This window comes from Carlito syrichta, unplaced genomic scaffold (assembly GCF_000164805.1).
Source record: "Carlito syrichta isolate Samal-C Ts95f unplaced genomic scaffold, Tarsius_syrichta-2.0.1 Scaffold126784, whole genome shotgun sequence".
Taxonomy (NCBI): domain Eukaryota; kingdom Metazoa; phylum Chordata; class Mammalia; order Primates; family Tarsiidae; genus Carlito; species Carlito syrichta.
The window spans coordinates 28,066-38,138 of NW_007070880.1; the positions used below are offsets into that span (position 1 = coordinate 28,066).

The window sequence follows — 10,073 nt, forward strand, 5'->3', positions numbered from 1 at the left end:
CGGGCTCCTGGGCGCGGCGCGAGCCCTGGTCTCCACCTGCAGCGTCCGGGGCCCCGAGGCACAGAGAAGAAGCAGACGGCCCGTCCACAGTGGGGCGGCCAGGGGTGGGCAGCGCAGATGGCCACGGGTGCTCGGCCAGCAGGGGCAGGGGCCCGATTTAAACTGGGTCCACACAGTCTCCCAGCCTGTGCTCCCCACTTCCAGCCAGAGAGCCCCCAAAGGAGGCGTTCCTGAAGGGCTCCCTGGGGAGGCACCCCGTGGCCACCCTGTCTTTCAAGAGCCTCGTGTCCCTTCCGTCCCTGGGGACACGTCCCAGTCCACCTGACCCGTGAGAGCCTCGTGTCTCTTTCTTCCTGAGGACACATCCTGTGGCCATGCTGGCCCGCGAGAGCCTCCTGTCTTGTTCTCCATCCTCTGTCGCAGCCTGGTTGTGGCCTCCTCTGTCTTCACGGAGAGGGCCCGAGCCTCTTTCTGGGACATGTGCTTTCTGCACCTCTGTCCAGCCAAGGCTCCAGACGCTGCCTGGATGTCTGTGGCCCCTGTAGACATGCCTTTTGTCCATGACTTTCCTTGCAAGTGGGCTGCAGACGGGAGTTGAGGCCAGTCTGCAGACCGTGGGTGCTTCTGGGCCTCCCCAGGAGCCTTGAGGAGACAGGACAAGAGCCAGAAACGGGAACTGGCCATGGTGGCCATCCAGAGGCCAGGGGTGGCCAGCTCCGTGCAAAAGCCCACAGCCAAGTGCTGTGGGCCGAGCCAGGCTGCGCAGCTGCCTCCTCTGGGCAACTCTCAGTGATTGCTTCCTGCAGTCACCGGCTCCCAGGAGCTCAGAGCACTCTTGAACACGTCACAGAGAGCAGGAGTGTGCTTGTGCCACAGAGCATGCTGGGGACAGGCCCTCCCCCACCCGCACTTGCTCCCCGTGCCGGCCTCGGCGGCTATCCATGCGCACCTACTCACCCGCTCTCTCCCGGCAGACCTGAGTGCTGTTCCAGCTCCTTCCGGAGGCTGGACGCCCGCGCAGCCACCGAGAAGCTCAACCAGGACCTGGGCTTCCACATGCTCAGCTGCGGGCGGACAGATCTCGTCAGTCAGGCCATCGAGGCCCTGGGCCCCGACGGGATCAATACCATGGATGACCAGGTACGTCCCAGAGTCTCCAGCCCGCCCGTGACAGCCAGACTTGCCTCTGAATGGGGTCTCCCGAGCCTGCCCGGCAGTTCCAGTCTGGAGGGTCCTCCCTGGCCTGGGCACCCTGCAGGGGGGACCCTGTGGGGTGGACTCTGTGTCCCTGACTGGACGCTGGCAACCGTCCCAGATGGGCCAAGGCTGGAGGGTGTAGGGTCAGCATGGCGTCGAGCCAGGCGTCCTGGGACCTGCTCTGGGCCAGGCCATGGAGACCCAGCCTTTGTGCAGTCTGACACCAGGAAGGCAGAGTGCACACAGCACAGAGCACTAGGGTGCGTCCCTGAGAGGCTGAGGCCAGGGGAAAGCAGGACCGTGTGGCTATTCACAGTGGTCTTGACTGCCAGGCACGGTCCACACACTCCCTGCAGACATGCCCGTTGATCCCCAACAGCAGCCCTGTGATGCCTGAGGGTCTGCCGCACATTTTATAGCTGGGGAAACTGAGGCAGGAGAGGTTGCTTTCCCTAAGATCACATGACCAGTGTGGAGCAGAGTCAGGATAGAAGCCAGGCAACCCTGCTCGGGCTCCTGACCACTGCAGGGCGTCCCGTCCATCTGACTCTGTGTCGAGAGCCCTGCTGTGGAGAGATGGCCCTGGGTGGCAGGGAGGTGGGTGACCTAGGGTGGGCGACACTCTCAGATGTGGTGACTGCATGGTGCGGCTGAGGGGGCTTCAGGCAGAGCGTGAGGCTGGGGAAATGGGGAATCCCAGAAAGGCTTCCTGCTGGAGGGTGCGACCCCGGCCTGGGCAGGGCAGGACAGAGATGCAGCAGAGAGGAGAGGGGACGGCACCCAGGGGAGAGGACAGCACCCCAGGGAAGAGGATGTCACCCTGGGGCAGGGGACAGCACCCCAGGGAAGACACGTCACCCGGGGAGGACACCACAGGAGTGAACGCCCAGCCCCGCGCCCTCAGCCCTGGGTACCGGGGCCGCCCTGGGCTGAACTGGCGCCACTGCACCCCGTGAGGCCAGGCTCTGGGCGTGAGGTGCTGTCTACACACCAACAACCCGACCCACCCCCACGGGTGCCAGCCAGCACAGCGGGCCATGGGGTGATCACTCGCGTGACACCCGGGGTTGCTGCCCGACAGCCCTGCCCCTGCCGCCTCCCCCAGCCACTCCGAGGCAGGCACGAAGTCCCCACCTCGCAGCCCAGGACTGTGGCGGCCCTCCCTCCTGGGAGCATCACGTTGACTTGTGAGACGGCGTATGGGCCCCACCGGGATCCCATGCGATGCTGTGGCCGTCGTCACCAGCTCTCGACCGAGGGTCACGTGGCCGGCGTGGGCGCGGATGCACTCACGGGGTGCAGTGCGCCAGTTCAGCCCAGGGCGGCCCTGGTGCCCAGGGCTGGGGGTGCGGGGCCGGGCGTTCACTCCTGTGTTGTCCTCCCCGGATGACGTCCCTTCCCTGGGGTGCTGTCCCCTGCCCCAGGGTGACAACCTCTTCCCTGGGGTGCTGTCCTTTCCCCTGGGTGCCATCCCCTCTCCTCTCTGCTGCATCTCTGTCCTGCCCTGCCCAGGCTGGGGTCGCACCCTCCAGCAGTGCCCGTGGCTGGACACTCCTGCTCCCCGTGTAAAGATGGAGGGTTGGAGGAATGGAGGCACGGAGAGGGACGGCCACTGCACCAAGCTCTCAGAGCACAGAGCCCACGGCGGGCAGGACCCGGAGGCGGGGCGCCTCAGTAGCCACAGGGTCTGCCCTTTCCGCTGGCGTCGCGGGCTTGTGCAAGCACCTACCCTTCTGGGTCCGGGTCTGGGGACGCGCAGCGGGCCAGCAGGTGGGTATGAGGTTCCGTGCTACACTGTCGCGACGCTGACCCCCGTGCCTCCATGCGTGCAGGGGATGACGCCGCTGATGTACGCCTGTGCGGCTGGCGACGAGGCCATGGTGCAAATGCTGATTGATGCCGGCGCCAGCCTGGATGTCCAGGTGAGCACACATGCTGCTCCAGCCACCCCAGCCAGAGGCCGTCCCAGCCTCCACTCACCGTGCCAGGGCAGGGTCCGGGCACGGGGCAGGTCCCTCCCCAAGGTAGAGAGACATCGGCAGAGAGGGGCTTCCCGGGGATCTAGGCTCCATGAGGGCGGGGATGGCGCGACGCCTGCAGCGCCTTCCCACCACCGCCTCCTCCCAACCGTCCTGCGCCCCAAGGGCTCCCAGCTCTGCCTCCCCCAAGACCCCGCGCTTCCAGTCTGTCACCCAGGGCAGATGTTGTTCAGCAAGCGCCTACCCTTCCCTTTCGAGTTGGCGGCTCCCACAGACATCACCACTGAGTGCAGCCAGCACTGGTGGACTCCCCAACCCTGCGGTGCCCCGCCACGGTGCTCCCAGGAAACACCGACGGCTGTGGGTTGCAGGTCCCGGCCAGCTCTCCCCGCCACCCGTCCACCCACCCCGACAGCCGGCACTGGACCTGCCTGACCTTCGCCGTGCTGCACGGACACATCTCTGTGGTCCAGGTGAGCTCCGCGGGACACCGGAGCCTGGGCCGGGCCGGCAGGACCTCGCATCGGCCTGCTGGTCCACAGGGCCCCTGCAGCGCCAGCTCTGGGCCATGGCGCCCATCCAGGGTACCCGTCCAGTTCTGTCTCCTCCCCACGAATGGGCCGAGTCTCTCTGTGTCCAGAGGGGCACAGCTCACCTCTCAGCCAGGCCAGTGTCACCCCCCATGGCCCAGGTAGCTGCGGGCGTGGGTGAGGACACTAGAAGTGGACACTGCAGTCAGCATGCCCCCAAGCCAGCAGAGGCACCAGCCACACGCATGCTTTCCAGGTGGTCAGGGAGGGCTCGGGTCGGTGTCTCTGCGGCCCAGCCTGAAGGAAGGACTCAGTGTGGCCGTTGCTGCCCTGGCCGCCACATCCCGCCTACGTTCCCTGTGGGGACCCACAAGGCCCCTCCTTCGGCTCATGTGGGGCCTGCCGGGCTATGCCCGGGATCTGCCTGGACGCACGCCCAGTTTCGCCTTTGTCTCTGTGGCCTCAGGGGGCCCAGCTGGTTTCTGACTGACCCATCCCCAGCGGGCATCCCTGGCACCCGCAGGCTGCCCGCTGGGGCAGAGAGCCCGTATGGACTCTGTGTTTCAGTCCCCAGGTGTGGGCCGGCTCCCTGGACCTTGAGTTCTGGAAGGTCTGGGCCCGGGAGTCTGGGGAGGCGGGGGGTCTGGGAGGCCGTGCCCTCCATGACACCGGGCAGCCGTCGCCACATCACGAAAGGTCGCCCTGCTCGAAAGCCGGAACTGCTTGGTGTCCGGCCCTGCCCCGTGGGGCTCCACCCTGGCCAGCCTGGGGCCCCCACTGGGCTTGCCACAAGCAGCCTTCCAGCCACGGGACCCTGGGCGTTTAATCCCAGTGAGACCCCGAGGTGGGCCCCTCCTCCCATCCTGCAGGTGGGATGGCTGAGGCTGAGAGGGTGGAGGGCTCTGGCCAGGGCACGCACCGGTCGGTGCCGCTCCACACGCCACTCTTCCTGACTCAGCCCTGCTGCCGCCCAGGGTCTCAGTTTCCCCAGACTGCGGCTGCGTTTTCTATCCTGCTCGACTGCTTGAGCTCTGGGGCGGGCGTTGGGAGAGAAGCCGCTCAGGGCCCTCACGGCTAGGGCTCCGGGCCCACCGGCAGAGCTGAAGGTTCTGGAAACAGAGCCTCAGGGTAGTCCTGAGCTAAGAGTTCTGGCCCCTCAGCTGTGGCCCGCCCGTCTTGGCCACCAGCCTGGAGGGCAAAGGAGCCTCCCGGCCTGGGCGCCACGCGAGCCATGCCCTCCCCACACCCTGGACCCCACGCTGTCCCCTCTCCCGTGCCCCCACAGCTGCTGCTGGACGCGGGCGCCCACGTGGAGGGCTCGGTGGGAAGCAGCAGCGAGGACAGTCACGCAGAGACACCCCTGCAGCTGGCCTCCGCGGCTGGTAGGTGCACTGTGCCCACCCCTGCAACATCGCCGGCCTGGCGCAGATGGCAGACGCACAGGGGTCCGCATGGCACACACAGTCCCCACAGGGGCCAGGAAGCCCCCCTCTGGGCCACGGGGCTTCCCTCCCCAGCGGCCATGTTTCTCCCGGCCCGGCTGGGCAGCAGAGGGGCGGGAAGGACACGGAGGCAGGCTGGGAGTCACTGGCATGCTCCAAGACCCCTCCTCCTCTCCACCGGCCTCCCTCGCCCTCCCTCCTCCCTCCCCGCTGCCTCCCCCCCAGGGAACTACGAGCTGGTCAGTTTGCTCCTGAGCCGCGGCGCTGACCCCCTCCTCAGCTCGCTGGACGCTGGCGGCATGGGCTCACCCCTGCACGAGAACATGAACTGCTTCAGCCACGCGGCCGCCCACGGACACAGGTACAGCCAAGACCCTGCCGTGGGCGGAAGCAGGCTCACGGGAGCCTTAGGTTTCCCGTTGGGGACAGAAGAGCAAGTCTGGAGGTCCTCCTGGAGGCAGCATGCATGCAGAAGCCAGAAAGACATGGGCCCAGTGGTTGAAGACGGGGGTGGTGTGGGCCGTGGGGTTGTCCAGGGTGGACCACCCCATCTAGGGAGGCTCACAGTGCGTCCCAAGCTGGCAGGGCTGCCAGCACTGTGGCCTCAGCACCCACAGGCTACCCGCGGAGCCTCTGGGAACAGACGGTGGCAGAGCTTTGAGGGGATTTGTGTGGGCGTGGCAGCCGCAGGCTGGGGCCAGCACCGGGCAGAGGGAGGCAGAAGAGGTGGCAGGCAGACCAGGGGCGGGAGCCAGGGGCCGCGAGGCCTCCAAGTGGCGAGGCTGTAGCGAGGAAGCCGGCTGACTCGGGGGACCAGGGTCCTCTGGCTGTGGCAGGGGGCACCCCAGGGCGACCTTGGGCCCCTGGCAGCCGCCAACCCACAGCTCAGGACACGGGCAACAGTGCAAGCCAGGGACGTGGAACTCTCTAGGGAGGCCTCCGCAGGACGGAGCTGGACGCAGCCTGGAACGCGCGCCAGGGAGCGTGTTTTCCGCACGTTCGTTCCTCAGTAGGACGCATGCTGCCTAGTGTCCTCACCTCAGCCATGCCGGGAGGGGCGGGCTCACTGGACCTGCGTTCCCACACTTCCAGTCAGCTGCTCCCGGCCAGGGCCTCGCTTCAGGCTCTGCCCCCAAGGTCACGGCAGCCCTGCGCCAGCCTGGGAGGCGGCGACGCTGATGCCGGCCCACGGACGACAAGTGCTCGGGGCCCAGAGGTGGAGCTGCCTGCCTGCGGTCCCCCAACCCCGCACAAGCAGCAACGGGAGGGCAGGCCCCGCTCACTCCTGGGGCGTCGGGGCCCTGGGCCAGCCGGCTGGGGCCTGGCCCAACCTCCTCCCCCTGGCCGCAGGAACGTGCTGAGGAAGCTCCTGGCGCAACCGCAGCAGGTGCGGGCAGACGTGCTGTCCCTGGAGGAGATCTTGGCGGAGGGCGTGGAGGAGGGTGACGCGGCCAGCCAGGGCGGTGGCGAGGGGTCTGCGAAGCTCAACCGGCCGCGCATGCGGGCCCTGCAGGAGGCCATGTTCTACAGTGCGGAGCATGGCTACCTCGACATCACCATGGAGCTGCGGGCACTGGGTGAGACCCCAGGCATGCCATACGCAACACACGCCCGTCGTCCTTGGCCCGGCAGGCTGGCTGTGGGGGCAGGGCCACGCCAGACCCGGCGCATCCCAGGCTTGGGTCTACGCGCAGCCCTGGCATCCCACCTCACCCCGGTGGCCCGGAGAGGGCGGCTCCCCGAGGGCGGCGGGCATCTGCTCGTGGGCCCGGGGGCACAGGGCAGGCCGGGCGTGACCCCACGTCCCCGCAGGCGTCCCCTGGAAGCTGCACGTCTGGACCGAGTCGCTGAGGACATCGTTCGGGCAGGCGCGGCACTCGCTGGTGCAGAGCTTGTTGCGCGACTTCAGCTCCATCCGAGAGGAGGAGTACGGCGAGGAGCTGGTGCATGAGGGCCTGCCGCTGCTGTTCGACATCCTCAAGGCCAGCAAGGTGGGTGGGTGGCAGCAGGCGGGGCGGCGGGCACGCCCCAGGGGCCGCGCAGGCCAGAGCGGTCGGCTTGGCCTCTGATTGACGCGTCCTCCCTCGCAGAACGACTCGGTCACGCAGCAGCTGGCTTCCATCTTCACGCACTGCTACGGCAGCAGCCCTGTGCCCAGCATCCCCGAGCTCCGGAAGACGCTGCCGGCCCGGCTGGGTAGGGCCCGCACCCCGCGCCCGTCTCCCTCCTCGCTTGTCTCGTCCCCGCTCCCGAGCACCCGGGCCCTGGCCTCAGTCTGCCCCCTCCCCAAGATGACTCCCGGCCACCACCCTCCCCTCTTCTCCGCAGACCCCCACTTTCTGAACAACAAGGAGATGTCAGACGTGACCTTCCTGGTGGAAGGGAAGCTGTTCTACGCGCATAAAGTCCTGCTGGTGACGGCGTCCAACAGGTCAGCGGCCCCACATGATAGAGGCCCCTCCCCAAGGGCAGGGGGCTGTGGTTTCAGATTCGAGAGGACGGAGCCGGCTGGCGGGGCCTGGACCCGGCAGCCTCCACCCTCTGTCTGCAGTCCCTTGCGACAGCCCCAGGTGTCCATGGGCCTGACGCGGGTTCTGGACGGCAGGGAGGGGCCTCAGGCTGGTCTCTCTGGCCAAGCTCCAGCCTCCTGTTAATGGAGGAGGAAAATGTTCCAGGACGAAGAGTGTGTACGGCCGCTGGCATCAGGTCACTGTGGGGTCAGCAGGAACGGCTGGGTCCCAGCCCAGGATGTACAAAGTCAATTGCCAAGACTGATTTTGGAGGCACGGCAGTAATTTTTAGAACGCTCTGGCTCCCGGGGACCAGTCAGGGATGCCACTCAGTGATGGAGTGGGCATCACCGACACAGCCCAAAGTCACGGTCCCAGCCTGAATGTCATGGTCACAGTCTGAAAGTCAGGGTCCTGGCCCAAAGTCACGGCCACAGCCCAAAGTCAGGGCCAGGGCGCAAAGTCGCGGTCACACTCTGAAGTCAGGGTCAGGGCCTAAAGTCACAGTCACAGTCCAAAAGTCAAGGTGAGGGCCCCAAATCATGGCCATAGCCCAAAGTCACGGTCAAAGTCCAAAAGTCAGGGTCCTGGCCCAAAGACACGGTCACAGTCCGAAAGTCAAGGTCATGGCCTGAAAGTCACAATCACAGCCCACAGTTACAACCCAAAGTCGGCCACGAACCAGAGTCACAGTCCACAGCCCCAAGTAGTGGTCACAGCCCACAGCCCACCTGCTTGTCTCTGCAGGTTCAAGACGCTGATGACCAACAAGGCTGAGCAGGACGGAGGCGGCAGCAAGACCATCGAGGTCAGCGACGTGAAGTACCACATCTTCCAGGTGTGTGGGCGGGCGTCGGCGCCATCCCGCCGGCATGTCCAGGTCTTCTCCTCCGTGGCGGGGCTACCGCCTCAGAGCCTGACCGCGCGTCCTGGGCTCTGACCACTGGATGACAGACACACACAGACACCGCATGCAGTGTGTGAGCCCGGGTGTCCCAGTGCACCACGAACACACATTCCTGAGAGCACGTGGGATGTGCAGAGCCCAGGCCCACACCCAGCCTCACGTCCGCATCTCCAGGGTTCCCCGGTGGGTCATGACCTGCTGCCTCTGGGAAGCCCAGCGTGGCCCAAGCACACCCAGCCGCCCCCAAGCAGGGCCGCTTGAGAAAGCCCCAGTCGGGGCTGCGGCGTGAGGGCTTGGGGTGCTGGCTGGGTCCTGGCTGAGCCCCTGGGCACTCCTGCAGTGGCTGCAGGTCTCTGGGCTGCAATGACTTGGAGCTGCAGGGTGGCTCTGAGGTGGGGACCTCGGTGGGAGGTGGCAGTGGGAAGGGGGAGCTCACAGCCCAGAGTCCCCCTAAAGGCCAGGGATCCCCTGGAGGACGGACTCACCACAGCACACAGATGGGCCTGGGGTGCAGGAACGGTGTGTCCACACCTGTATGGGGGAAGAGGGGTGCTCCCTGGAGGAGGTGGCAGGCAGGGGTTGCAGGGCTGGGCGGGAGCCAGGCGGACACAAGGGCCCACACACGTGAGCAGCACCCTTGTCTGGTCTGGGCGGTCTTGGGAACAGCCAGCACCTGGAAGGGGACTGCCCCAGGAAGCGAGGTGGCTGCTTCTGTGGGCTGGACAGGCATCCACAAGCCCCCCAGCTCTACATGTAGAATTCAGACGTGCACAGGGTGGCGACAGGGGACCTCGCGTGGGCCCGAGTCATCTTCCTGTCCCGAACCTCAGGTTCCGCAGCTGTGACTTGTCTTACCGCCCAGGCTTGGTAAAGACAGGGGAGCACACCACCAGGCAGGGTCCAGCAGAGGGGTCTCGGCCATGGCATGTGGGAGGTCTGGGACACGGCTGTGGCATCACAGCCAGGGCAGGGCGTGTAGAGGAAAGGAGCTTGGCCCAGGCTGGCACGGGGCAGGACGGGGCAGCCGGTGGACATGTGGGGCCGGGCGGGCATGCTCATGTGTGGTGCTCACACGGCCTCCCCACAGCTGGTGATGCAATACCTATACCACGGGGGCACCGAGGCCCTGGACATCCCTGCAGCTGATGTCCTGGAGGTGAGGGGGCGGGTCCAGGCCGTGTGCATCGGGTGGTGGCCTCTGCAGACCTGGTAGCACCCGAGTGGCTTGAGAGGCCAGACTGGTGCACACACAGCCCAGCAGACCAGGCCCAGTTCAAAGTGGATGCGGAGGGAGGGGGAATGGGTGCTAGGCCAGGAGGCGGGGAGCAGGCCGGCCAAGTTCAAGGGGGTGCGGAGGGGTGGGTGGTGGGAGCTTGCTAGGCAGGAGTGGGAGCAGGAGGTGGGCCAGGTTCAAGGGGATGCGGGAATGGGGGCGTTGTTAGGCCAGGAGCGGGGAGGAGGCCAGGCCGGGTTTGAGGGCATGCGGGGCATGGGGTGCTATGCCAGGA

The 10,073-nt window shown here is 66.8% G+C and overlaps 1 protein-coding gene across 1 annotated transcript in view; it reads left to right on the plus strand.

Annotated features, from left to right (window-relative positions):
• Window positions 1-1,041: 1,041 nt before the first annotated feature.
• The window catches only part of ABTB2 (ankyrin repeat and BTB domain containing 2), a 9,460-nt gene continuing 428 nt past the window's right edge, over window positions 1,042-10,073 (plus strand). The window contains exons 1-11 of the mRNA XM_008048802.2: window positions 1,042-1,140; window positions 3,030-3,119; window positions 3,548-3,649; window positions 4,992-5,088; window positions 5,374-5,509; window positions 6,499-6,725; window positions 6,961-7,139; window positions 7,239-7,344; window positions 7,477-7,579; window positions 8,406-8,496; window positions 9,653-9,721. Of these exons, the coding sequence (XP_008046993.1) occupies window positions 1,057-1,140; window positions 3,030-3,119; window positions 3,548-3,649; window positions 4,992-5,088; window positions 5,374-5,509; window positions 6,499-6,725; window positions 6,961-7,139; window positions 7,239-7,344; window positions 7,477-7,579; window positions 8,406-8,496; window positions 9,653-9,721 (1,284 nt within the window). The 5' untranslated portion in view covers window positions 1,042-1,056. The remainder of the gene's footprint in view (window positions 1,141-3,029; window positions 3,120-3,547; window positions 3,650-4,991; window positions 5,089-5,373; window positions 5,510-6,498; window positions 6,726-6,960; window positions 7,140-7,238; window positions 7,345-7,476; window positions 7,580-8,405; window positions 8,497-9,652; window positions 9,722-10,073) is intronic.